Source organism: Phytophthora sojae (genome assembly GCF_000149755.1).
Source record: "Phytophthora sojae unplaced genomic scaffold PHYSOscaffold_14, whole genome shotgun sequence".
Taxonomy (NCBI): Eukaryota; Oomycota; class Peronosporomycetes; order Peronosporales; family Peronosporaceae; genus Phytophthora; species Phytophthora sojae.
In genome coordinates this window covers 1428279-1455024 of record NW_009258128.1, presented here as the reverse complement: position 1 = coordinate 1455024, position 26746 = coordinate 1428279, and the positions used below count along the sequence as shown (strand labels likewise).

Sequence of the window (26746 nt, the reverse complement as noted above, 5' to 3'; positions counted from 1 at the left end):
CGAAGGTCTAGGAGATAAGATAGAGCTGTCGGCGTGGCGCCACCAGTGTTCCAGGCACGGTTGCTGTTACATACCGGTATCGACAGTAACATTGGACTAGTCGCAGTCGTCGGATATAAGTTGTGACAGGTTTTGTTAGGTAGGGTGTTCACTTGGTATGACATGATGGCTATCCTGAATATAAGCTGTGCGAGTTTTCTAACACCAAAGCTGTCAAATTATAACAATTAGGATAAATGACGGGATGGTGGTTTTTTATCGTGATTATGAGCTTATCCCCGTATGAAAATCGATGGGGATTTGTGATAGTGACCCACCCCAGACTTTTTCTGAAAAATTGAATTTTATTCCGATTTTTTCTTATAAATTTTAAATGTTTCATATCACAATATTAAAGTTTGTACAACAACTTACCATTATCAGTGATTGTTGTTGAATTTATTGTGTAAGTAGACTTTTTAACGCAATTCGCAGTTCGAAGAACTGTCGATTGGGGAAGGTTTTTGGATGACATCAAACGACATTCACGCTGCATTCGTCCCTTCACCCCCGTGCGGATGACATCAAACAACATTCACACAACATCATACAGCAATCGGTCTGAATGACACTTACAGGTTTTGATGGATGCCTCTTCTTTTTTTCCTTCTACTGAGATTGATATCAGATGCCATCAGAGGATGTGGGGCTCCATCAACTACTACGACGAACAACGTATTGTGTATTAGCGGACTACGACGACAAACAACGTATTGTGTACTAGCAAGTATTGTATTCTTTCGATCAATACGAGGCATCGGTGCTAATGATGCTAACCTTGGACACAATGGGATGTTCTCGTCGGAGTTGATGGGTCCCCTCTCTGGGAAGAAGAGTGTCAAGCCGGCAAAATTGAAGCGCATTTCCGAGCCTGATCGAAGGGTTCGAGTTAGCTTACTTCTGCTGATGGTAACAGACTAAGCGATGCATTCAGTCGGCAGACAGGTCAAGGTTGTGGCTCGTTGGCAACAAACTCAACCAACTTGAACCTAACAACAAACGGGTGGTTCCAATCACCGCCGGCTACCTCGCGTCTCTCAAGCCTCGTAAGCCTCGTAGTGCCATATAGCCGAGGGCTGTGGTGAACACTGTACACCTCGTGAACCACACACAACCAATCGTTGAATTGATGAGGAGCTTGAAGACCACATCAACTTGCCATCTATTGGCCAAACGGTGTTTCAGAGCCCTACGATGTTGCGCCGTGTAGCAGAAGTTCACCGATACCTCGTCATCAGCGACTCAAAGCGCCCCCGATACGACTTGTTGGTCTTCGCATGCAGTTTGTCCGAGTCGGTATTATGAACGCCATCCACAGAGAGTAAGACGTCGCACACCACGCTCAGTCGCAGTCGTTCAACCGTCGCGGCAGCGTCCTCCTCAGTAATTGCCCATCTCCAACGCGTCCACCCGCAACTCATTGGGCGTCTTGGTCTTCTGCAGCCCCGCCATTCTGTCTGCGATCACCCTCCGCACAATCTCCTTCTTCTTGAGCTTCTCCAGCGTCGTCCGCCTCATGCTCACGCCAGTCAAGTGCACACCCGTGACCTCCAGCGTGGAGCCCGCGATTTGGTCAGTATGATGTTAACGTTTGTAGTGAAGTGTTACCTGTTTAACACCGGCAAGGCCGACACTAGCTGCTGCATGATCCTGGCTGGCCGCATTCCTCTCCGAGTACTAAATCGTGCGGTCGTAAAGTTCTCCTGGTTGTAAGTAAGCATTGTCGGGGGGAGGGCATAGGGGGCTGAAGCAGTCAAATTCACGTGTGTTCAGCTTATATATCGCGATAGATCAGGCACACAACCATTATGAGCTTTCTAAAAGGCTTTCCCGGAAAGCCTTTCCGAAAACCTTCATGCACCCATACTAGAGCTTCAAAACCTTGCTTTAAAAAATGGGATACACAACTTTCAGAGCTTTCCTGGCTGGGGGCATGATATTGTGGCAGATTTTTTATTGTTGGAGAAATGGAGCACTCCGTGTTTAAGCCTACCCAGTAGCATGCTCACTCTTTAGGTCTTCCTTGCAAAAGAAGAGAAGTTGTATGAAGATCCGAGCCGGAAAGTCGCTGCGAAGGACTTACTTCTTGATGACAGAGTTGATCCATTCAAGACCGGCCGACACGCGAGCGTACACACTAGCGACGTCCTTGTGACCGCAAGGCATGCCCCAGCTCGCCAAACCGATGAGGATGTCGTCAGCGTCGCCACTGCCGTTTTCCTTGATCAGCGGGCCACCAGTGTCGCCAGCGCACTTGTCCTTGCCTTCCTCGCCACCAGCGCACACTTCCGACGGGCCCACGGTGTACGTGCAGTTGCTGGTGACGACCCTCAACTCGACGCTCTGCAGCTCGTTGGCGCGCGCGCCGTTCGGGTAGCTGGTGTCACCCCAGCCCATCAACTTGGATGACATGCTCGGAGCGATGTCCGAGCCATCCGCCGCAGGGAGCTTGACCGGGGAGAACTTGCTGGGCTTCTCGAGCGTCAACACGGCAAAGTTGTACGCAAAGTTGTTCGGATTGTACAGGGTGTGGTTCTGGGCCGACACGACTTTGAGCCGCTCGCCGTCCTTCGCGCCGTTGAGGTAGTGCGTACCCACTGCAGCCCACTCGGCAGGTCCCGATCCTAGGCTGGCGGTGCATGTTGCGGTAGTGAGCACGTGGGTGGGACTGATAAGAGCACCGCCGCAGAACGTGTCGCCCTCAGCGGTTGTCCGGAGGCCGACCGTGTACGTCTTCGCGCCGACTGGAACGGTGCCTCCGCCCATGACGAGGGAGCGCTGCACGTGTTCAGCTTCGACTCCGGCGGTGCCAAGCGCGACGAGCGCAGAGGTGAGGGCGGGGAAAACCTTCATGCTCAGCGGTGGTGGTCCAAGTGTATAGTTTGCAGCACGCGGTTAATTGGAGAATGGCTATCACATCAATTCGGTGGGCCCATGAGGGCGTGCTTGCTGCTGCCAGACCTGAGACCCACTATTATCACATGGCATCAACAAACTAGGCATTTGTTACATAAGCAGACCAAAGTACCGAAACCATTCTAATTGCTGACTTAGTTCGTTGTTCGGTTCACCAGCACTGCCACGCCCCAACAAACTCGGCAACCGCACGGTATATGGGCTGTAAATAATTTTTTAAGTTCGTGCCTTTGCAGAGGCAGTTGGGGTTGCCCCAGCACCATTGCTGAGGTATCTACACATTTTACTACATGTATTATTAATACCCGTAGTGCATGTTTCTGGTTCCCAGCCCCAGCCCCTACACTACATGAATACTGTACCTTTACTTGGTTAGCTCGCCCCTTTATAGGCCCTTTTCGTCAAAAGGGGCACGATGTGCACGATCATCGTCGTGCCACGATATGCAAAATGGCATGACTGAGAGTAAACCACCATTACTACGCGTGCTGAATAGATTTTTGATTTGATAGCACATGTACAAGAATGTCACATAGACGTATCCTTCGTGCGACGAAGTTCGTTCATCGACGGCACCGAATACCGGTACATGTACGCTACGTCCAACTACAGTAGAACTGTACAGGTATCGTCTTTCAGAGCTAGTCGATTAGTTCACAGCAAATAGCATTTACTGGGTAAGTTGAGGACAAATAATCGGTATCGTTTTCTCTTCTTCGTACTGCGAAGTTCGTAGTATAACATAAAATATTGTACATGTATATGCATGCGGCTCCACGACGTCGACAGTCGAATGCCTTGGGAAAAGTCAAACGCAATTGTACAACAGCGCTAATCCATAGGGAGGAGTTCTAGTTGATTACTTAGTAAGTAATCAACTTGAACTCCTCAGGAGTAATCTGTAATACATGTAAGTATTACATGTAAGTATTACTTATTACATGTATTACGGATTACTCCTGGGCCAGGAGTCCTTGTAAAAAATGTATTACAGTAATAAATGTGCGACGTATTTTAAAAAATATAATGGCCGGTGTAGGTACCTTGTATACCGGATGTTGCCTTTTGAAGCGGCATGACCCCGACCAAGAAAGCGCTTGCCGCTAAGTTTGTTATCGAGCACAGTAACGCAGATAATGGACTGCAGTCTCGGGAGAGTGCTATTATTATCCTGGCCACCCAACCTTGGACGGAAAATCAATTTTTGATTTGATGATTTTTGATCGACCTTAACTTAGCAACCACTTGGCCGATGACGCTGCGAATGCCCTCAATCGAAAGATAAGCGTGTCTTTATTCGCGTAGCACTGGGTTCTTGTCCATAACTCGACAGGTATGTTCTTAATTTGATCCGTAATTTATTATTGCTGCGACGGAATCCGTCCAAAGTCGTGGCTTAAAAATTGAAACCTTCATAATTTCTTTTTGACCCCGTTTGGAGTGCTCAACCTTTAAGAGCATACTGAGGATGCTCTAACCTTCATGTAGAGGGTAGCTACAGCCGAAACGAAGGTCTAGGAGATAAGATAGAGCTGCCGGCGTGGCGCCACCAGTGTTCCAGGCACGGTTGCTGTTACATACCGGTATCGACAGTAACATTGGACTAGTCGCAGTCGTCGGATATAAGTTGTGACAGGTTTTGTTAGGTAGGGTGTTCACTTGGTATGACATGATGGCTATCCTGAATATAAGCTGTGCGAGTTTTCTAACACCAAAGCTGTCAAATTATAACAATTAGGATAAATGACGGGATGGTGGTTTTTTATCGTGATTATGAGCTTATCCCCGTATGAAAATCGATGGGGATTTGTGATAGTGACCCACCCCAGACTTTTTCTGAAAAATTGAATTTTATTCCGATTTTTTCTTATAAATTTTAAATGTTTCATATCACAATATTAAAGTTTGTACAACAACTTACCATTATCAGTGATTGTTGTTGAATTTATTGTGTAAGTAGACTTTTTAACGCAATTCGCAGTTCGAAGAACTGTCGATTGGGGAAGGTTTTTGGATGACATCAAACGACATTCACGCTGCATTCGTCCCTTCACCCCCGTGCGGATGACATCAAACAACATTCACACAACATCATACAGCAATCGGTCTGAATGACACTTACAGGTTTTGATGGATGCCTCTTCTTTTTTTCCTTCTACTGAGATTGATATCAGATGCCATCAGAGGATGTGGGGCTCCATCAACTACTACGACGAACAACGTATTGTGTATTAGCGGACTACGACGACAAACAACGTATTGTGTACTAGCAAGCATTGTATTCTTTCGATCAATATGAGGCATCGGTGCTAATGATGCTAACCTTGGACACAACTGGTGCCACATCACTGCATCGTATTATACTACTGTACATGCAGCTTCAAAGCACTCAACACAGTACTTACTCATTCCATTAGCGGTAAAATTATCGATTCGATCTGGATGAATTAGATAAAACATTTCACTAAAACATTGCAAAAACTACTTAAAGTCCTAGGTTGTGCGATCCAAGATAGGAAGTATAGCTCGATTATTTTCGTTCAACAATTTTTTTTAATCCGAACCCAAATCTATCCGCCGGCAATGCGGTGACGCCCTATACGGTGACGAACGAATTCATTCAGCGGAGACTCAAAAAGTGCTGCACCTGGTGGTACGTCTTCTCCGAAAAAAAAGGCTAAAGGTTAGCTGCACTAGCTTAGGCATTTATTTATGAAGACTTGGATGATTTAAGCTTGTCTTGTGTGAGACTACAATGCGACCCGCAGAGATCCACCGAACTGGTGGTGTAGAATGATCTACTACTTGATCCTGTTCTTGTCAAAACAAGTTCAAAGTACATTGTTACCGATATTATTTCAGATCATCCTAATGCTACACCGTTTCCCAATCAAGTTGCCAAGTTTCCCAGCCAGGCTGCAAAATGCCCCGTCCGTGGGATAGCTAATTCAAGGCTGTGTGGCGACACACAGTTTTTAATTTAAGGCTACAGAAAGTGGCGATTTGCAAGAAAGCGGCGCTTTTCCCAGACTTGCAAAAATCGCCCCATCGTCATCCCACCGTTTTGCAAAACTCACCAGATGCATGACCGCCCTACGATATTTCATGCAAAGGCGGAGGGATACAGGTACTTGCCCACAAGAAGTCGGCACCAAGTCCCCGAATCTAGTGAAAAGTGGCCCATACACCTTAACATAAATGTCCTATGGCATGGTAGACGTTTCCAGCGAATATACTCACCTCAACGGTTCATTTGGCCAACCACATATGAATACAGCATGCATGAAATATCGTAGGGCGGTCATGCATCTGGTGAGTTTTGCAAAACGGTGGGATGACGATGGGGCGATTTTTGCAAGTCTGGGAAAAGCGCCGCTTTCTTGCAAATCGCCACTTTCTGTAGCCTTAAATTAAAAACTGTGTGTCGCCACACAGCCTTGAATTAGCTATCCCACGGACGGGGCATTTTGCAGCCTGGCTGGGAAACTTGGCAACTTGATTGGGAAATGGTAGGGATGTGGCCAATATCGGGCCGATTTTGGAGGCGTCTAACTTTTTCGACTGTAACTTTTGATCTACGCTAAAGTAGTACACAGCTAGGGTATCGATGGAAAGCTAATGATACGGCGGGCTCCACTGTCATTTGCATCCGCTACCACATTTAACCGGAGTTCAGCCACCCCTTGAAAAGGGTTCCACGGTCCATGTGCATAAATCGTCGGTCGTCAACTCTTACCTTAAACTTCAACGATTAACGCCATCGTTTGTTTGCTGATACAAACGGGGCGATCTCCGGTTCGATAAAAAGTTGACCTCAGTTTAAGAACTTGTCATACCTTAGAACTGGGTAACATTTGAAGGGTCGTGTTTGGGCGCCGTCCAAGATGAGTTTGTGTGTTCTTAAAAAGAGGTAAAATTAGATCGAAATCGCCCGGTAGGCTATGATATTTCATTTGCCCTACCCCATTCTCAATTGTATACAGGGGTTCATTAATTGGAGTAAAAACTTTTTACTTTTTACTAAAAAGTACCAGTAAAAAGGGTAAGAAGTCTTTATGCATATTTCATTATAAGGGGGCTATGCCCCAATAAGCGATATTAACACTGAATTGCCAACACGGTAGATGACATTCAAGGGAGGGTGGAAGGGATGGAACTGGCCAAGTCCATCCAACGCACCACGTCAGCTGCTAAAGCCAGCGGCATGTATCGTACGATTCAAAGAATAAAAAGGAAAATAGAGGTTCTTGTCAGCAAATTCCTCGATTGCGAGCATGCTTCATTTATATAATTTCAAACGAAAAGTCAAATGGCTCGAGGTTGCGTTGCATAAAGACCACCCCTGCTCGTTCTCAACCGAAGCCTAGCAAGTTTTAGCGTCGTCTCAGTTCGTCCAAGTTCTCGATACGCCAGTCCACCTCGTCGGGTCGCGTCACCAGCGACTCAAAGCACATCAGATACGACGTGTTGGTTTTCGCATGCAGTTTGTCCGAGTCGGTATTATGAACGCCATCCACAGAGAGTAAGACGTCGCACACCACGCTCAGTCGCAGTCGTTCAACCATCGTGGCAGCGTCCTCCTCAGTAATTGTCCCCTCCTCCCCAGCCAGACGTTCTCTGATGGTCTCGTCGCCTAGCATCTCCAGCGCGTCCACCCGCAGCTCATTGTGCGTCTTGGTCTTCTGCAGCTCCGCCATTCGGCCCGCGATCACCCTCCGCACAATCTCCTTCTTCTTGAACTTGGCCAGCGTCATCCGCCTCATGCTCACGCCAGTCAAGTGCACGCCCGTGAACTCCAGCGTGGAGCCTGCGATCTCCATATCGATAGTATCGGTAGATTGGGCATAGTACCTCACTCTGGGCAAGAAGTGGCGCTGGTAGCACGCGGGCTCGAACATGGTCTCCATCGCCTGCACCACCGCAGGCTTGACGCTCTCCTTCCCAGTCACGTAGTCCCTCACCTCCGCCGAGAACGTCCCGTTGATGACGCGATCACACGCCACTTGAGCCCCCTTGAGGAACTCCACCGCGTCGATCTGCGTGTTGGTGGGGCGCTGCAGCAGGCAGAAGAGCGCGTAGTTCTTGAACGTGGAGCTCTCGGGATGGAACACGCCGCTGTCCACGTAGCGCTGGAAATCGTCGTGGCGTTCGTACACACGCTTGCCATAGTCCCATAAACTACTCGAGGGCTGGGACGACGAGAAGGGCTGGTGCCGCAGCCCAGAGCCAGACAAGCGGCGTCGGTGGTGAGCTACACGGCGCAACATCGTGTGCATGTCAAAGACTTTTTGGTCCTAAGTGAGCCAAAAAGGGTTTTAACCAATGAACGACAAGATAGAGTGCTTCAACGTTTAGAATCTAAACTTTCAGATGACTTCTACTACAAGCAACAAGTCCGTCTTGATTGCATCGGTACCTCCACTTGCTTCGCTGGCTTTACGTTCGTTCGACTAGAGGTATCTCCCGCGCATCTTGTCCAATCCGTCGGACTTTGCCATCTCGGCCACAAATGGAAGAACCAGGGCATCAAGCTCGGCCTTCACTTCCAGGGTGATCTTCTCCACCGCCCCCAGCGCCTTCAGGTTTTGCTCCAGTTGCGCGATTGAACTTGCTCCAATCATGACCGTCGACACGCTCTCATTGCTCACGCACCAAGCGAGAGCGATCTCCGCCAGCGAAATCCCAAGCTTTGAGACCACAGACTTGAGCTTCTCGGCCTTTGCAACACGCTCACCAAAGCCCTGCATGTACGCGCGATAGGTGAGTGTCCCATGCGCGTGTCTTCGGGCGTGCCAGCGCTGTACTTGCCCGTTAGCACGCCGTAAGCAAGGGGAGACCACGGCCGTGCTCGAAGGCAACTTTCATCATCTCGTACCAGGCTTTGGCTGTGTACTGTTCCTTGGCGTACATCCAGCTCCCGAGCGAGAGCTTGGACACCAGCAGCCCGGAGTTGCCGAGGAAGCGGTAGGTCATGCGAGGAGACTTGGCGTCGGAAGCCATAATAGATGAGGTTGGAGGGAAGGGAAGGAGAGGGGGGGGGGGAGGTTGGAGGCAATTTCCGGAATGAAAACTTGGGACTTGAGGATTCGTGCAAGGGGGGCGGGTTAAGTAATCGTTATCCACGAGAAGCACCATTTATCGTAAAAACCACGAGCTACAGGACCTCTGAGCACACAGGGGTTAAGTAATCGTGCCCCAAACGTATGATTGCTTCGCTCGATGGCTCTGGTGAACCAGCACCGCTCAAAAACTAAGTTTCACCTCTATAATATTGTCTATTAACATCAGTTTATACAGGTCCTCATCTCATTGGTCACAAAATCTTTCATACAAACTCGCAGTCAAAAATTAACACGATAATGGCTCGCTACGACGACCGCGACCGGAAGCGCCGACGTTCCCGCCCCCGTTCCCGCTCTCGCCCACGCTCTCCTCGTCGCCACCGCCATGCGTCACCACCTCCGCCTCCCTCTTCTCGCCACCGTCGTAAATCCCCGTCCAAATCCGACGTCTCCAGCACTCGGAAGGCTAATTCCTCGCCAGTTGCCTCTAAATCGTCGGCTCTCCCCGCTTTAGAGCATCGCGAGGAGCTTTTAGCAGCGTTGGAGTACAACCCAGTGGTGGTGTGCGTGGGTGAGACGGGGTCCGGCAAAACCACCCAAATTCCGCAATATTTGCACAACTCGGGGATTTACACCAGTGCTAAACGCGGTTACGATAGTGCTAACCAAGGGAATCGTGTTAACCGTGACACGGAGGCAACAAGGGCGCAATGTGTTGCCATTACCCAACCAAGACGAGTTGCCACCGTGTCCGTGGCTCAGCGAGTCGCAGAGGAGATGGGTACCCGCGTCGGCGGCGACGGACTTGTGGGCTACTCGATCCGCTTCGAGTCGCGCTGCAGCGAGAAGACGAAACTCAAGTTTCTAACCGACGGTGTTTTGGTGCGCGAGTGTCTAAACGACCCCCTGCTTACGCAATATAGCGTCGTGATGCTGGATGAAGCCCATGAACGCAGTATTCACACCGATTTACTCTTTGGATTATTGAAGCAAGTGCTTAAACGCCGTCCGGACTTTCGAGTGTTGATCACGTCGGCAACATTGGACGCCGACCGATTCGCGGATTTTTTCGGTGAGCGGTTAAGTGAAGATAAGGGCAACAAGAGCAACAGCAAGAAGAAGAAGGTAAAGGATAAGGTAAAGCCGTGTCCCGTGGTGAAAATCCCCGGACGTGTGTTCCCCGTGGATATTTTCCACTCCAAGCAGCGGCAGATCATGGGACACAGAGGCCCATTGTCTACTTACGTACGCGCAGCAGTGGAGACGACCATGCAGGTGCACAACAGCGAGGAACCGGGTCATATTCTGGTGTTTCTAACCGGTCAGAGGGAGATTGAAGACGCGTGCGCGCAGATCCGAGCGCTGCATCGAGAACAACAAGAAAAGCGAAAGGATGAGATGGAGTTGCGGGTTTTGCCGCTGTATGGAGCGCTACAGGGTCGACGCCAGCGTGAAATCTTCGATGCAGTGCCAATGGATCGGGTGCGCAAGGTGATTGTCGCCACGAACATCGCAGAGACTTCGCTCACTATCGACGGCGTTCGGTACGTGGTGGACTGTGGATTCACCAAGCAAAAAGTGTACAACCCCGTGCAGCAAATGGAGTCGCTGGTGGTTGTGCCCATCTCCAAGGTGTCGGCGCAGCAGCGTGCTGGTCGAGCAGGGCGGACAGCGCCTGGCAAGTGCTATCGGCTGTACAACAAGACGTCCTACGAGGAGATGGACCAGGAAACGGTGCCTGAAATCCAGCGTACCAACCTGGCCAACACCGTGCTCTACCTTAAACTCCTGGGCATCCAGGATGTGCTTGGCTTCCCGTACCTGGACCCACCGGACGAGGACTCATTGCTGGATGCGCTGAAGCAGCTTTACGTGCTAGGCGCGCTAGATGCTGCAACTGGAGAGGCGACTCCGCTCGGTAAGCTGATGGCTGCCTTCCCGCTAGAACCAAAGCTGTCACGCGCACTTGTGGAGTCGTTGCTGTTGGACTGTAGTCGTGAGATGACCCAAGTGGTGGCGATGCTTTCTGTTGAGAACGTTTTCGTTGAGACTCCATCTAAAAGTAAGAGGCGGTGGCGACGAGATGAAAGTGACGGTGAGGATGAGAAGGCCCCCGATTGGGAGGAAAGAATGCTCGCGCTGAAAGAAGACGGCCTGCTGCATGAAGATGGAGACCAGCTCACGTATCGCTTGATTTTGAAAGCCTTTGAGTGTGTTTCACGCAAAGCGCAAGGCCACCGTCGAGATCTCGAGCACTGGTGTGAAGACCGCCATCTTTGGTTGAGGGCTCTAACCATGGCTGGGTCTATCGTAAAGCAGCTTCGAGACATCATCGACTCACTTCCTCGCCGCGATCTCGATGCGGTCAAGGAGACTATAAGCGATAGCGACAGACAACGGGATGCCTCGCTCGATGAACGTCTTCGCCAAGCACTTTGCGCCGGTTTCTTCATGAACGCAGCGCGGCGGTGCACTCTGGAGACGGTGTATCGGCTCATGTACCGCGATGACGATGGCAAAAAGTCGGCGCAGCTCGTGCAGTTCCACCCGCTTTCTACCATGTCTTACGTGTCGCCGCCTGAGTTTTGCGTCTACCAGGAGCTTGTCGTTACCAGTAAGCCGTTCATGCGTGGGGCTTTGGCTGCTGAGCGTCGCTGGCTGGACCAGTACAGCAAAGATAAGCTGAACGTCTCGGTGGCGCAGCTTTACGCACTCTGCGGGCACAAACCGCCCGTCGAGGAAAAGAGCGAGGAGAAACCAGAAGCTCAGCAGCCAGTTGTAAATCGTGACGAGGCTAGTACGTCTGCACACACGTCGAAGCCAGCTCCAGTGACGGCTGATGCCGTCGCGGCAGCTCGGGCACGCTTCTGGGCTCGCAAGAAGCGATCATAGATGGAGTTGGCAGATTAAAAGTTTAGAAATACAAGCTGCACGTTGCAATTAGTTAAAGCTATTTGTTGGAGTTTGAAGTGCTCAAGTCCGAAAAAAAAGCTCTGCCCCGCTTCAGCTACCGTCGTCGCCGCTTTCATTGCCATCTTCATCGGTATCGTCCGTGTCACTGCTCTGAGTCTCCTGAGCTTCTTTGACGATATCTGTCGTCTTGTCAAAACTCGACGCCGCGTACGGTACCCCAGTCTGCACAATGCAGCTGAACAAAGTCTGGTGGTATATCTTCAGGCTGGCTGTCAGGTCTTGGATTTTGTCGCGCAACTGCTTCGAAGTCTCCTCGGCCACGTCTTTGAAGTCGTCGAACTCTTGCTGCGCGAAGACAAGCTGCTCTTCAGCATGTTCGAGTGTGTTGTCCAGGTCTTCCCGAGTCGCTTCCAGCCTGCGCACGCTCGTTTGAAGGTCGTCGTTGTCCTGCTCCAGACGCTGAAGCCGTTGGCGTAGCTGTGTTACTTCGTCGTTGCGAGTTGACCGCTGAATTCGCTCGGTCCTGACGCGCTGGAGCTCGTTCTCCAATCGACGCTCCAGGTTTTTGTTCTCATTTTCCAGCTCGTTGTTCAGGCGATTCAGGCGCGAAACTTCACTCTCCAGCTCTTGCTCCACTTCGCGACTACACAGCTCGAGCTCCGAGAATTGGGCTCGCGCTACGAGGAGCTCCTCGTCCTTGCGACGTAGTTCTCCCTCCATCCGACGTAACTCGACACGAAGTCGCTCCACGGTGTCGACCAGGTCTTCATCAAATGCAGCGTCCGTCTCCATCGTAATCGCCGGCGCGTCTTTCATTTCTAACGTTAGCAGGACTTGGTCCTCCGACAAACTTCCTCCAGAGCCAACCTCGACAACCGAGACAGTGGTGACAGCCGTCCTCTTCATCTCCTCCGACCGCGGAGACTGGATCGTCCCCGCGCAACTTCGCCACTGAACTCTGCTTCCAGATCGCTGTCACTGACGTCCGATCGCGTGGTGACCAGCTCCTTCAGGCCACGACTGCGTGTGTAAAGCTCTTGAGTCCAGTCCATTCGGCAGTCCACCCAAGCTGAAACCTGTACAAAACGAACTCCACCAAAACAATACACACGCACACACCTGAAGTGCCTCACCACCAACGCCAACGCCAACGCCGCTCGCTGATCAATCAATGAACACGCATCTTGAATTCCTAAGTATCTTACTCTGCACGGGTCGCAGCGGTAGGTAGGTCGTAATAGTAAGTAGTAAAGGGCTGGTCGCCTGCCCGCCCCTCGGCCTCTATTGGATCGCGCAGTAGGACTGCATGTCCGAGGCCTTCTTGACCTCGTCGAGCCCCTGTTGGGTCTGCTGCATGCTCTCGTGCACGTGGGTCTCGATGTCGTCGATGGCGCCCTGCTGGTCCTGCACGATGGCCGCGAGGTCGCGGAAGATCTCGTTGACCTGCGCCACGCTCTGGTGGATCTTGTTGATGTCCTGCTCGCGCTCCTCGATGAGCGCCTCGTTGTGCGCGATCTCGTTCTCGAGCTCGGCGAACTCGAAGACCTGCCCCTGGTGCTCGGCCACGATGCGGCCGTCCTGCTGCTGGTCCTTGAGCGCCTGCTGCTGCTCCTGCTCGCGCGCCGACACGCGCAGCACGGCGGCCTCGAGCTGCGTCGAGATGGCCTCGAAGTCCTTGCAGAGCTTGCGCTTGATGAGCGAGTTGGCCGCGTCCGCGGGCACGCGCGCGAGCGCCTTGGCGATCTCCTCCTGCAGCAGGCAGGCGAAGCGGATGCGGTCGTGCAGATCCTCGTCCACGGCGCCCGCGGCGGTGGACGCGCGCTTGATGGCCAGCACCTGGCGCTGGAACTGCTCCAGCTTGAGCGTCGCGCCCTCCACGGCCTGGCGGGCCTGCGCGGTCGGCAGCGACAGCGCCGCGCTGCTACTGCTGCCAGATACGCCAGTGGGCGGCGCTGAGCCGTTCGAGGCGAAGTCCGCGAAGCTCATGGAGGAGGTGGAGCTGGAGTGCCTGGAAGCGTCGCGCTTCTCTCGGTCAGTCGGTCGGCTCCTGGCTGATTTGTGAGTGCGGTTCCTGCTGCTATTAGGGGGTTCATATTCTTCAGGGGAGGGATTCGGGGACTGTAGAGGGGAGGGCGGGGTAGAGGAGGACACTGGAGGACCATTGAGGACAGACATGTTGAAGTTAAGGGGAATGTTGGTTCACTGTTATTGACCGCAGCAGCGCGGCGTGGAGGCTGAGCGTGGCCGCGGGCAGATGGAGCTGCAGGGCCGCGAACTGCTCGCGCGTCATGACGTGGACGGTGGACGCGGTGGTTGCCCTGGCGGAGGACGCGCGAGGCTCGCGCGCGAAGAAGGACACGGCGCCGAAGATGCAGCCGGAGGTGGTGGTGAAGGAGGAGGAGGAGGAGGCGACGTGGCCGCGAGCGACGACGTAGAAGCTGTCGGCGAGCTGCCCCGCGCTGTAGAATTCGTGGGCGGCGGGGACGTCGAGCTGCTGGAAGAATGCGTCCACTCTGTCGAGGACGTGCGGCGCGTCGGACTCGTCGATGAAGTGGCGCAGTAGCACGCTAGCCGGCTCGATAACGTGGCTGGCGCGCTCACCACCAGCATCTGCGCTAGCGTTACAGGTCAAGTGGTTCTCGCAGCAGAACTTGATGGCGTCCTCGGCACTGTCGTAGAAGCTCTCTTCGCCCGCGATGTCGTTCTTGAGCAGCAGCGTGCGGATGCTGGGGAGCGCACCGGCGAAGACGACGGCGATGCCTCGGTTCTTGCAGTACTTCTTGAGGATCAAGAAGGCGCCTCGCGCTGCCGTAGCGTCCATGCCGGAGACGCGGCCGAAGTCCATGACAACAAACTCGGTCGGCGAAGCGTGCGCGTTCAACGCTGGCGTACCGTCCAAACACTCGATGGAGACGCTGTGAGGCGCCGCGCGTGTCGGTAGGAAGCTCTGCCTGTCCGCAGCACCAGTAGCAACATCGGTAGTGCTCTTGCGGACGTAGACTCCCTTCTGGACACCCTCAAGGATCTGCACCACGGAGCCGAAGAAGAGATACCCGCTGAACTCGAAGTGGGCGATGGCGCCGCGCTGTCGGGTCCGCACCGTGTTCGATGCGAGCGCCTGGAGCTGCATGTCGGACGACGACGACGAAGAAGAAGAAGAAGATGAAGAGCCCACACAGGGATTCACGATGGGGACCTCCACGTAGCTCAGCACGAAGTTGACGACGGCCACGCCCACGCCGATGAGCATGCCCACGTCCAGAGACACGAGGTTGATGGCCAGGAACGAGAGCCACACCACGGCCCACTCGCGCACGCACATCTTGCGGTAGGCGAGCAGCAGCCACTCGAGCATGAGGTCGAGCGCGACGAAGAAGAGCGTGGCGGCCAGGAAGAAGCGCGGCACGTAGCTCATGACGGACACCGGCACGGCCACGATCGCGAGCTCCGCCAGGATGACGCAGACGCCGACCACGCGCGAGTCGGTCTTGGAGCGGCACGTGAAGATGGTCTGGCCGAAGATGTACGAGCCCGTGTAGCCGCCGAGCAGCCCGCTCACGACGTTGGACCAGCCCACGGTCTTGAGCTCGTGGTTGATATCGAGCTTGCTGCCCATGTCGATCTCGATGGCCACGACGTCGAGGCTGGACGAGATGGCGACGATGAAGACCATGCCGAGCCACGTGACGACCTGCTTGGGGACCTGCGCCCAGTGCACGAGGTCCAGGTCGAAGAGGCCGAGCAGCTCCGAGACGGACGCCGTCTTCTCCACGGGGTCGACCCAGCCGCTGTCGCGCGCCTGGTCGAGCGAGATGCTGCCGATTGCCAGCACGAGGAAGAAGAGGACGGGCATGACCATGATGGCCGTCGACAGCGCGAACGGGTTCTTGAAGTTCTGCGAGACCAGCAGCAGCGTCGCGCCGCCCAGGAAGCCCGGCACGCACAGCAGGACGTTGTGGGCGTCGTTCAGCACGTGCAGCATGGACGAGAAGTCGTTGACCACGAGCCCCGTGCTGAGCGCGAGGCCCGCGTAGAGGCAGAAGACGCCGATGAAGGCCAGGTAGCCCCCGATGACGGGCATGGGCAGGTACGAAGCAAGCGCGGCGAGCTTGAAGCGCCCCATGACGACGAGGCAGACGCCCAGCGAGGCCGTGGCGATGCCGATGGTGACGATGGTGGTGGCCACTTTGGCTTCCGGCGACACGTCGTCTCCGAGGTCCTTGCAGATGGAGGAGGCCATGGCGCTGAGGAAGATGAGGCCGGCGTCCTGCACCTGGCCGATGGCGAAGGGCAGCGAGCTGAGCAGCGTGAACATGAGCTGGTGGACGGCGCTGGAGAGGATGACGAGCTTGGAGAGCGCGGGCATGAAGGCGCCGAAGGTCGGGTGGCTGAAGATGATGACGGCGTAGCCGTACATGGTGGGGATGGCCCGGATGGAGTTCACCACGCCGTACAGCAGCGAGTTAAGCGTTTTGGTGAACTGTGGTGCTGTGTTTGATTCATCGTTCCTGGGCTTGAAGGTTGTCGAAATCTCGCTTGGACTGGGCAAGAATGGTTGCAAAGGGGATCGGACCTTCGACTCTAGACCGCTGTTTGTGGTGAACGCCATGGTCTCTAGTAGATAGCAAAAAGGAAAGTGCTCGTTGTTCGCTATTCAACCAGGATTTAACTTGCAGCCGTTGACAACCGCCGGTTGCAACGCCGGAAAATAGACAGATCATGGCGGCGTATGCGCTTCATGTCTGCTGAATCTCTTCCCACTTGCTCAAAACGAGCTCTCGCCTCCGGCTTGAAAGCGTCATCGACAGGACTTGAGAGCTCCGAAGGGCTGAGGGCTGAGCTGGTCTTCTGAACACGCGTTGATTATGCTGCAACCGAACAAGCGTCACTCACTACAGATCCCCTCGGGCGGCGTGTTGTTCAATAGATGGATACAGAAGAAAAAGATACCAACTTGGTCATATGGATTGAACGATCCAACACGCAGGAGGATTCCCCGATTTGAATCCCAACAGCGTGGCCGGCAACCAACCAACATCGCAATGTTCACGTGGCTTCATGAACGGATAGTGGCTGCTAGCACCGGGCCAGCCTGTATTCTTTTTTATGAGTAAGAGATCTTGAGATGTGCTTAAAGCTACAGCTGGTGATTTGACGTTCAACACTCCAAAATCGGTGAAGGAACTCCTTCATTTGCGAAAAGGACGAGAAGGAGGCAAGCGGACGTCGGCAGGTGCGAGGCCGTCGAAATGCAAGCCCCTGCTGCTAGGAGAGGGTGTGCGTGTGTGCTAAGATCATGGTATCATTTGCGTGTTAGCTGGGGGGGGAGTTGTGCGCACAGGGCCAACACAAGCACGCGGTATTTGCGGAGGGGGCCCTGCACCGAGCTTTCCAGCGCCTCGTGCAGTACTCGGCTCGCTAGACTGCTTGGCGCGGGGGCGTCCAGCCAAGCGCAGCCCGGCAGGCAACATGTTGTGGTAACAAGTAGTTGGCACTAAACATTAAAGTAGATCCAGCGTGTGTTGCTTAGCGCCTCGAAGCACTTTTGTCAGTACTGTAGCTACTTCAGACTACACGCAATGGTACAGTAACATACAGAATACAGCATTTAGTGCAGCTCAGCCGCTTGCTCTCGAACCGAAGTGATATGTAGTGTTACTGTGAGGACACTTAGACCCAAGGACTTGGCGATCAAGTCCTCCAACTCCGTGGCCAAATTGACCAGACTTGGCCACTTGGCCCATGCTCGTGCTGGTGCTGGTGCTCGCTCGGTTGGTTGGTTGCTGGCAGCAACTTGCTGCCAACTTGGTTGGAACGTCCAACCAACATACGGAAATGTTCTCGACAAAAAACAGAGTGTCAGCCTATTCTTTTACCGTGCGTGCACCGGTGCACCACGCTGCACCGACTGGAGCTGACCCGGTGCAAGCATCCTCTGTCTCATGAACGAACCACTATCGTTGCCACAACAAAAGGGCAGATTGTCTTGCCGACCTACGGATAGATGGAACGACGATGCCTGGCTTCATGATGAATGACAGCGTTGCGTCAATTTACATTGAAAAATTGATTGAGATTTGCCGTCACGCTACAATTTTAATTGTACAATGTAGGCATTGAATTGTACTAGCCGAGCGCCGCCGCTACGCGGCGAGGAACTTTTGGTTGGTTAGCGCTTCGCTCGCTATGCTCGCTCCGCTATTGAAACAGGCTGCCTACGCTTCGCTACGGCAGCAGTGGACCCGTTCCGCTCGCCTCGTCGGCTCGCTGCACTACTCTCAATGTTTAGTTACTACTACAGAGATTGGGCGGGCCCTGCGGTCCCGCAATATCGTATGAGGGGGTCGCCTTCGACGACGGGGTGTGGTCTTTTGTGCTGTTGAATGCAAAAGCGATAGTGTATTGAATGCAGCTTCGCGAAGCTCCTGCCGGTTGGTTTCTAGAACGACTGCTAGCACGGCGACTCCTGGCAAGGATCGCCATGCGTCCGTTGTAGATCCTGCGTCCGTTGTGGATTCAAGTCTGAAACTACTCCACACAGCCCCCAAAGACTTGATTATGCTCTGTTGCCGTCTTGCAACGTCTTGCGGTATTTCTTGAGCTTGGTGTCCGAGCAAGTGTCGACGTACCGATCGACGATTTCTGGTACTGCATTGAAGATACCACCGAACTCTTCCTCCGTGTCCTCCAGTCCTTGCCAGCTCACGAGCAACTGCCATTCCTTTGCCTGGCGGTTGTACCGCCCATCTCGTACTGCTCGGACGCCCAGCTTTATCCCTTGGAGAGCGACATGGTGCTTGAGCTCTTCGGTGACATCGAGCGTTCCGTCCGCGTAGTGCTTTAGTCTGATGGCATGAACGTCGAACTGCTCACCAGTTAGCAGGTGCTCTATCATGTAGCTGGTAGGGAGCTCTTGGACAATCCGGAACGGTCCGCCCCACCGGACCATCAGCTTCTTCCCCGACATCCGTGGGTCTGCTCTCGACCACAACACAAAGTCGCCGACTGAAAATGCACATTCCCGGCCCTTCTTCGCTGCTTGTTGTCGTAGTCGGCGCTGCTCCTTCGCGTCAACTACTTCTGCATGGAGTTCGCGTAGACTGTTGCGCAGTGAGTCTAGCTGATCCTCGTATTGATGTAGGTCCCCTTGCGCTACTTCATGCGCTGTCGAACCCGCTCTTGGCTTCAGGACTACGCCCACGATGGGCTCACGGTCCAGCCCGGTGAAAACTTGCAACGGGGACTTCCCCATTAAGGAACGGACTGGTGTCTGGTTCAAGTTGGATTGCACGACCGGTAGTAAATATTCCCAGTTTCGTGAGTCGAGTTGAAATTCGAGCAGGAGTACACGAACGACCTGAAGTATATCCCGATTCAAGCGCTCCACTGTGCCGTTAAGCCAGGGCGAATAAACAGGAACAAATCGCTGCTCAGCCCCTAGCCTGCTCTTGAGATCGCCCATGAGAGTGTTGCGGAAGTGCGATCCGTTATCCGACATCCACGTCTCTGGCAATCCGAATCGTTTGTACCAGTCGAGTACTGCCGTGGCGGCTACTAGCCCGTCGTCACTCTGACATGCCACGAGCTCACAGTAATGGGACAGATCATCCTTTAGGACAAGCAAGTACTGTGACTCGCCGTAGCTGTCCCCCATGGACAGGAAGTCCATATGCAGCAATTCGTTCCGCCGAGTCGCCGTGTGTGTGCTATTCCACGGACGCTGAATTAGCTTCCCGCCCTTGACATGCTTGCACAACAAACAGTCAGCCACAAATCGTTCGACACGGTTCCGGAGGTCTGCTATCACGAACTCATCGCTGAGTAATTGTAGCATAGCGTCCGCTCCGCGGTGTGCTCGTACGCCACAGTGAGCAATAATCATCACACGCGTAACGAGACCCTCATCACTGGATGGCAGCCATATTTTACCGCCTGCAGTCCAAATACCATTCCCGTCCTGCTCAAATCCTGGACCTGGATTATCTGCGGCGGTCTGCGACTTCTTGATCGACTCCAATGTTGGCCACTCGAACTGCTCGTCCTGCAGTGGTCGCAGCCTCGAAAGTGTCGTCCCATTACCCACCCGTGCTGCCTTCACCTGAACGATTCCTCGCTGTGGTGGCTGTCCCTGCGGTGTCCACCGCGATACTATATCCGCCCACAGGTTCCGTTCGCCGTCGATATGCTCAATCGTGTATCGCAAACACGAAATGCGCAGCGCCCACCGGAGTAACTTGCCCCGGGTGTGCTTCTTGACGTCTTCTGAAGGCGAGAAAATCTGAATCAAATTAGAATGGTCACAGAAAGCTTTGAACCCTCCTTCTCTCTCCAGGATGTAATCCAATGAGATACACGCTCGAACCACGGGGTAGGCTTCCTTCTCGACGACTGACCAGTGCACTTGTGCTCCTCTAAAGACACCACCTTGGCAAATCAAAAGTTCATGGGCTTGTTCTTCAACTGGAACTCCATCTCTCCAATCTCGAACCTGGGTCAGGATAATTGACCACCCGTAGTCACTGGCGTCAGTCAGCAGACAAATTGTTGCCTTATCTTCGGGAAAATAGAGTTTGGCCGAGTTTGCAATACTCTGGAGCGCTTGCGAGTATGCACCTCGTTCATCATCAGACCAAGTGAGGGCTACTGCTCTTGCTGAGTGCTTGTTTCTGCTGCGGTTCACCAGCGCTCCATTGAGCTTCGACTGCATCGGCTCGAAGACTCGTGCAAAGTCAATCACGCTGTCTCGAATCCAGTTGCACGCACAGAGCCGACAGTCGCTCCGGGTCCTGCCGGATGCCTTGGCCATCGATGATCCGGCCGCACCATGACACCTCAAACGCCATCAGCACACTCTTCTTCGCGTTCAATTTCAGGCGATGCTTGGCCGTCAACTCGTAGAACAGTCTCAGGTTCGCCAGAAACTCTTCCTCCGTCCGGCCGTAGACAATAATGTCATCAATACAGATGAGAGCTCCTTTGTACAGCAGTGGCTTATATACTGTCTGCATCTGATTCTGGAAATGTAAGGCGGAATCTGTCGCTCCTTGCGGGACACGTAGTGGCGTGTAGACACCATCATGTGTCATAAAGCTGAACATCTCCTGGCACTCCTCCGCGAGCATGATCTGCCAGAATCCCTTGAACATATCGAACTTGGCAATGAACTTCACGCCCGAGACGAACTTCAAAATAATCGAGAAGTGCGGCATGGTACCCGCAATTGGCACTGTCTTGTTGTTGATCTTGATGTAGTTGTTCGTCACCCTGAAGTCTCCGCTACTACCGGGCTTCAGCACTGGCACTGCATTAGACACCCACTTACTGAGATTATTTTTTCGCACCAACCCGAACTCAAGCAGCTGAGCGACGTGGACTTCGAGGAATTGAAGCTGGGCAGGAGGATATCTGCGAGGCTTGCAGCGAACAGGCTCTTCTCCCTTCTTCAGCGTGACAACCAGGGGTTCTACCAGTGCTGGCTCATCATGTCCGATCCGTGTCCGATACAGTCTGCTGAACTCCCTGCTGAGCATAATTACATCATCTCGAAAGTCCTTGTACTGGGAGTCCCTTAGCACCTTCTTCACCTCCTCACACATGCGATCCAACTCAAACTCAATCTCTGCATCCACGGTTTCACCCACCTCAGGTTCATCAGGAAAATCATCGTGATTAAGCTCAATACTGGTATTTGCGAGCTGCTCGAACGCGCGCTTCACGTCAATGCCCAGTCCTTTCATCACTTTTCGGCTCAGAAGGAATTGTTTTTCACCTTCCACCACCAGACAGTCGAGCTTGTAGAGATTCACTGGCCCTGCAGAGATTTGTGGTTAGTCGCAGTAGTAAGGGCCGCCCACCTCCGCTTCGCTCCGGTGGGCTTTTTTAAAGTTCAAATGGTATTCATTTCGATTGTGTACATGTAACATTCTCTCAGCTCTTAAGCTGAGAGCACAGGGTGTTCTCTCAGCGAAAAGCTGCGAGCCAGCAACTTTCCGCGGAAGACCATCAGTATAAAACTGGTTAGTAAGTATCCACTCAAAAATGACTTGTATAAAGTATGGGTTTAAAGCGTCCTTAAGTAGGTAGCACCCAATATAAAACCTCGCATTAAAGTAAACACTCAGAGCGACTTGGATAAAGTATTGGCCAGAAGAAGTTTCATTCACTTAAATCTAGTTTCATTCAGCACAACTATAATCTCCGAATTCGGGTACTTTAGTAATTTGTTAATTTTCCCACTAAACGCTACCGCTAAGGAGGAGCACTTTCCTCGCTTTTCTATCATAGGTAAGTTTGCTTGCTTCTCTATAACAACTCTTGTTTCTCTATAAATGCGCGCTTTATCTTTAGCAAGCCGTCCAGCAGATCGTGTACACCGCCACGTAGAGCTGAAAGGCGTGGGTGAGATGGCCCGTCACACCCATCTTATAACTCACACCTTGGTTAGCTGCGAGGTGGGGTCTGGGTCAGCGCTGCCGCGTTGCTATGATTGACTACGGGCAGACGCGGGAGGAAGAATGAGGCACCAATCCGAAGGTTGCGGCTAGTGCACCTACGTTACCCAATCGCGACTACGACAAGCCCAAGCTCGCCACTCCGACGCTCAGGAACTACGTTTTGACGACGCCGTTCGGCTTTGGTTAACAGAAGCAATAACGCAGGGCATGGTAATTGTGGCTATGCTGACGTCAATCTCGCAACAATAAATTGCTGGAATTGATACGCATAGGAGGGGGAACACATTAACCACTAGGTATAATAACAATGATAGTAATTAGTGCCAGTGTTGAATGATTCATTCATGGTCTAAACACCCATACTTATTTTCTGGTGATGTTCATACTTATGCCGATATTCTGACGGAGCTTCGGTGGGGTAGGCTCTCAAGAGCTCACATGGATCTACTAAACACAGAGCATCGCTGAAAGCCTTAGTTACCTTGTGGAGTTCGCAGAGTCTTACTTCTCGAAGTATTATGTTCTCGCCATGCTAGAAATCGAGAAAGTTCGGCTTGGTGAATGTATGGAGGTATTGACACAAGTTGTTCCATTTCTGTGACAGCGTCACTCGGTGGCTTAAAGTTCGCGATATACTCGTATACTCATTGGTAGCATATTCAATTCCTGGACTTGATACGAACCAAAACAAAGGCAACCGCGAATTGTTTCCAGTAATTAGAACGCTAGGAAGTGCAATATCGCTTGAATTAGTATGGTTTCAGCTTACAAAAAGTAAACTATTGGCTTCACATGAACAATGCCATAGCTTCTCCAACACAACAGAATGACTTCGAGGCTCATTCATTAAATTTAATACTAAAAGCCTTAGTTACCTTGTGGAGTTCGCAGAGTCTTATTACATTCTCTCCATGCTAGAAATTGAGAAAGTTCGGCTTGCTGAATGTATGGAGGTATTGCCTCAAGTTCCTGCAAACGTTCCATTTCTTTGACAGCGTCACTCGGTGGCTTGAAGTTCGCGATATACTCGTCCGTCAGCGACTCAGTTAGCGTTAGTTTATCCAGTTCGGTTGTCCGAGATAGCGCCACGTAAAATATTTGTGACGGAACGCCTCCTTTTCTCTCTAATCTCGCTACAGCAATACCATCGTGGCAAGTTTGGCCCTGCAGCTTTTCTGCAGTACACGCAAAAGCAGGAACCAGCGCAAATTGACTGACAGTGATGTTTGCTTGTGATATGTGCCCGAGGTTGGTCAATTTGACTTGAGCTTTGAGGGGAGGGACACCGATCACACCCGGAGGAAATCCGCTCACTAGAATTTCAGTGCAGCTGTGAATGCGAACGAGAATTAGATCCGGCAGCCCAGCCAATATTTTCACTGTCGTTTCTCCAACATGTGACGTAACACAGGAGTTCTTCGCTAGGTGATGGTACAACCCCGACAATTGTTCCTAGTGTACCATTAGCAAGTATATCCGCATCCCGTAGTTGTGGGTGCTTTCGCGTTATCATAACATACATCCCCACGAAGAAATATAGTTTCATCGGAATGCGATCCGTTTGATCGTCTCTGGCTCCAATAATTTTATCGAAAACATGCTGCGAGCGCCGTGCTGGTCGTGCAAGACATTCGTAAAGTGTAGCGTTGGTTTTAGCACACGTCGAGAACGCCATTTCATGATTTACTGCAGCTCGTAGCTCATTTGACGCGACGATTAAAGGGCGATGGTACGTCGTTGGGGTGTGATCGTCTTGGGAATGATTGGCCAAAGCTCGGACTCTTGTGTTTAGTAGATCCATGTGAGCTCTTGAGAGCCTACCCCACCGAACCTCTGTCAGAATTTCGGCATAAGTCGGATCCGCCTGTGCTCGCATGTTCTCAATCAGGAAAATAACAAAGTTAATAGCCAAGTAAACTTCATACCCTGCGTGCTTTGCCGGCGAATCAGTGTCACGCGGTACTGTGAAGCCTGTTAAAATGAGCAGTATTAGTTTTGATGATATAATTGACGTTCAGCGATATAACGTACAGGGGCTGCCGCGAACAGGTGGCAGCTGAAGACAGTCACCTCCGAGCATAAGGTGCTTCCCGCCCATAACTTTTTCCGGCGATCGCGACATTGAACGACTTGCCAGATCCGTGTTACCCAGTAGACCTTCATCCGTCATCGAAACCTCGTCAATTATTACCAGCTTTACCTGCTGATACCGTGTCTTCATTTCAAGATTGGCTGGTGTACTTGATTGCCGTCCACTGAGAGTCAAATTTCGAGAGCTATGCATGGTTTTTCCGCGGATATTTATCGCAGCAACCCCGGTAAATGCCATGGTTTCTACCGTTCCAGCACGTCCCCACCGCTTAGCAAATTTCAGAAGCGCGTGAATAACTCGCGACTTACCCGTCCCTGCTTCTCCACCCAGATACATAACTACTTGCGGTTTGAGAGCGTAAGGTTCAGCTGTAAAATCGCTGGGGAAAATAGGATCTTGGAGCTCGTCATCTATATCACGTAGATATTCGAATAGGAGGTGCCTCGCAGCAACCTCAAATGCTACATGCTGCCAAAAGTTCAACTTGTATGCTTGCGACAAAACCGCAATCTTGGCAAGCATGGGTAGGTCATCAATCTCGAAAGCATCCGATTCGAGAGGAGGAACCCACGGGACCGGCTTGAAGCACTCTTCTAGCTGACTTAACCGCGTTCGTGCCTCAGTAAAAGTTGCGATGAAATAGTTGTAAAAGATGAGGGTTGGCCACGCGAACTCGTAACAACATTTTGCAGGTAGCTTGCAATGTCAGTATCAATATCCAGCGTCATGATCTTGTCATGATCTTGTGGGTAACTAGCACTCACGCTTTCAACAACACCCCGAAGATAGGGCGTCGCATCCAGCACTGCAGTCGCAGTTTCGAGCCATTGTTCCGTTGCACCATCATATTCAAAGTCGGCCTCGAGTCCGCCCTCAGAGCCAGCCTCCGATGCTTCACTTCCATTGTCATTAATGCGTTCCCATGGCCTGGTGGCGGATGGATGCGTCCGAAGCAATTCCGATTCCTGTGACTCACTATAACTTTGATCTCTCTCCTCAGCTCTGAACATGTCAGACACTTTCGCCTCAAAATCGGACATCTGCAATATAGAGTCTCTATCACTGGATCGCTGGAATGCAAAGTAAGCGTCACTCGGTGTTTGTTCAACTTGCAGCAATGTATCTTCGCGATGAGGCTTGAACAAAATCAGCACTAAATGATAGTAAAATCTTCGCTCTTCATCAGAAATCGTTTCAGACTCGATGTCAGGCAGTTGCTTCCCTGACAACACAAAAATCTTTCGGGAAACATTTCGCTCAAACTGTATACAGTCAGGTTTGGCACGTTTAACAGTGAACCATTCACAAAGCGTTATGAAATTGACCGCCTCGAGCTCGTCTTGCCGTCTCCAATGCTGCCGTAATAACTTTTTTGCTGAAGAAATTCGCGGAGAAGAATTCGAATCTGGGTCATGCGGACGAGAGACTGAAACTTCCTCCGTGTCATCATGCGTGTAGATAACTTTCCCTAGGTTGACGTGAGCTGCATCGTGAGAGAACCAAAACGGAGATGCCCGACGTATGTGAAGTGCGGCCATCGGAGCTGCAACTTCCTGTCCATTTGTAAGTGTATAAAGCATCGACGAAAGTGTTCGATATCCGTGGTGCTCTGTTGGGGTTTCAGCCGGTAATTGGTTTGCCTTCTTAGCCCCTTGGTTGAACGCAGCAAGCGAAAACCGCATCCTAACCATCTACTACAAGTTGGCAGTAGTGTAAGGCAAAGCCGAGAGTCCCGTAAATACGAAAAATATTTTTTTCAAAAATTTGTTTTCGAGGATTAGTACAGACCAATGTGGATTTAGTCCACAGCAAACATCTAAGTTCCATACTCCATGGGCTCGCTACGAATAGCAGCGGCGACAGACCTTGCGTCCGCTTACAGTACAGGTTGTAGTTGGTCTCGTCATAATACACGATAAAAACACCGTTCCGCTCATGCTTCAGCAACTCTTCACCAAACACCCTCCTCTTCTCGATATTTACAGCATTATTGCAGGTCTCGGGCTCTACGCGAACCTATCACAGGGAACATACTTAGTACAGTAGATGGTAAAAGTGATAGCATAATAACTTGAAGGCGTACCTGCTTAACAGTGTAAAGCTTATCGCAAAGCTTCTTACTGATCAACGAAGTGCTGATGTGCACCCTGAAGTCGAACGCAAGCATTTCCTGCATCTGCACGAGTGTGTACTGGCAGTTGTCTTCCAGGTAGCCCACGAGAGCTTCCTCCATTTCTGGAGTACACTTCGTGCACGCCGCCCGCGCGCCG

General features: G+C 52.0%; 7 protein-coding genes across 7 annotated transcripts; 1 reads left to right on the top strand and 6 right to left on the bottom strand.

Moving 5' to 3' along the window:
* Positions 1–1419: 1419 nt before the first annotated feature.
* PHYSODRAFT_341790 (hypothetical protein) lies at positions 1420–1685 on the bottom strand (the record flags this gene model as incomplete). Its single annotated transcript, XM_009540137.1, has 2 exons — positions 1420–1587; positions 1659–1685. The coding sequence occupies 2 exons, from the start codon at positions 1683–1685 to the stop codon at positions 1420–1422; spliced, it is 195 nt and encodes a 64-aa protein (XP_009538432.1).
* Positions 1686–2118: 433 nt separating this feature from the next.
* PHYSODRAFT_341789 (hypothetical protein) lies at positions 2119–2892 on the bottom strand (the record flags this gene model as incomplete). Its single annotated transcript, XM_009540136.1, has 1 exon — positions 2119–2892. The coding sequence occupies one exon, from the start codon at positions 2890–2892 to the stop codon at positions 2119–2121; it is 774 nt and encodes a 257-aa protein (XP_009538431.1).
* A 4442-nt stretch (positions 2893–7334) lies between these two features.
* PHYSODRAFT_363897 (hypothetical protein) lies at positions 7335–8144 on the bottom strand (the record flags this gene model as incomplete). The annotated part of the gene is made up of 1 exon (XM_009540135.1): positions 7335–8144. A coding segment is annotated over one exon (810 nt), but the record flags the coding sequence as incomplete, so codon positions are not given.
* A 261-nt stretch (positions 8145–8405) lies between these two features.
* Positions 8406–8955, bottom strand: PHYSODRAFT_341787 (hypothetical protein; the record flags this gene model as incomplete). The annotated part of the gene is made up of 2 exons (XM_009540134.1): positions 8406–8758; positions 8793–8955. 2 exons carry the CDS (start codon positions 8953–8955, stop codon positions 8406–8408), a joined length of 516 nt encoding a protein of 171 aa, XP_009538429.1.
* A 359-nt stretch (positions 8956–9314) lies between these two features.
* Positions 9315–11909, top strand: PHYSODRAFT_307409 (hypothetical protein; the record flags this gene model as incomplete). Its single annotated transcript, XM_009540133.1, has 1 exon — positions 9315–11909. One exon carries the CDS (start codon positions 9315–9317, stop codon positions 11907–11909), a length of 2595 nt encoding a protein of 864 aa, XP_009538428.1.
* Positions 11910–12020: 111 nt separating this feature from the next.
* PHYSODRAFT_254426 (hypothetical protein) lies at positions 12021–12746 on the bottom strand (the record flags this gene model as incomplete). Its single annotated transcript, XM_009540132.1, has 1 exon — positions 12021–12746. The coding sequence occupies one exon, from the start codon at positions 12744–12746 to the stop codon at positions 12021–12023; it is 726 nt and encodes a 241-aa protein (XP_009538427.1).
* A 465-nt stretch (positions 12747–13211) lies between these two features.
* Positions 13212–16539, bottom strand: PHYSODRAFT_319857 (hypothetical protein; the record flags this gene model as incomplete). The annotated part of the gene is made up of 4 exons (XM_009540131.1): positions 13212–13820; positions 14515–15136; positions 15251–16410; positions 16504–16539. 4 exons carry the CDS (start codon positions 16537–16539, stop codon positions 13212–13214), a joined length of 2427 nt encoding a protein of 808 aa, XP_009538426.1.
* Positions 16540–26746: the final 10207 nt, after the last annotated feature.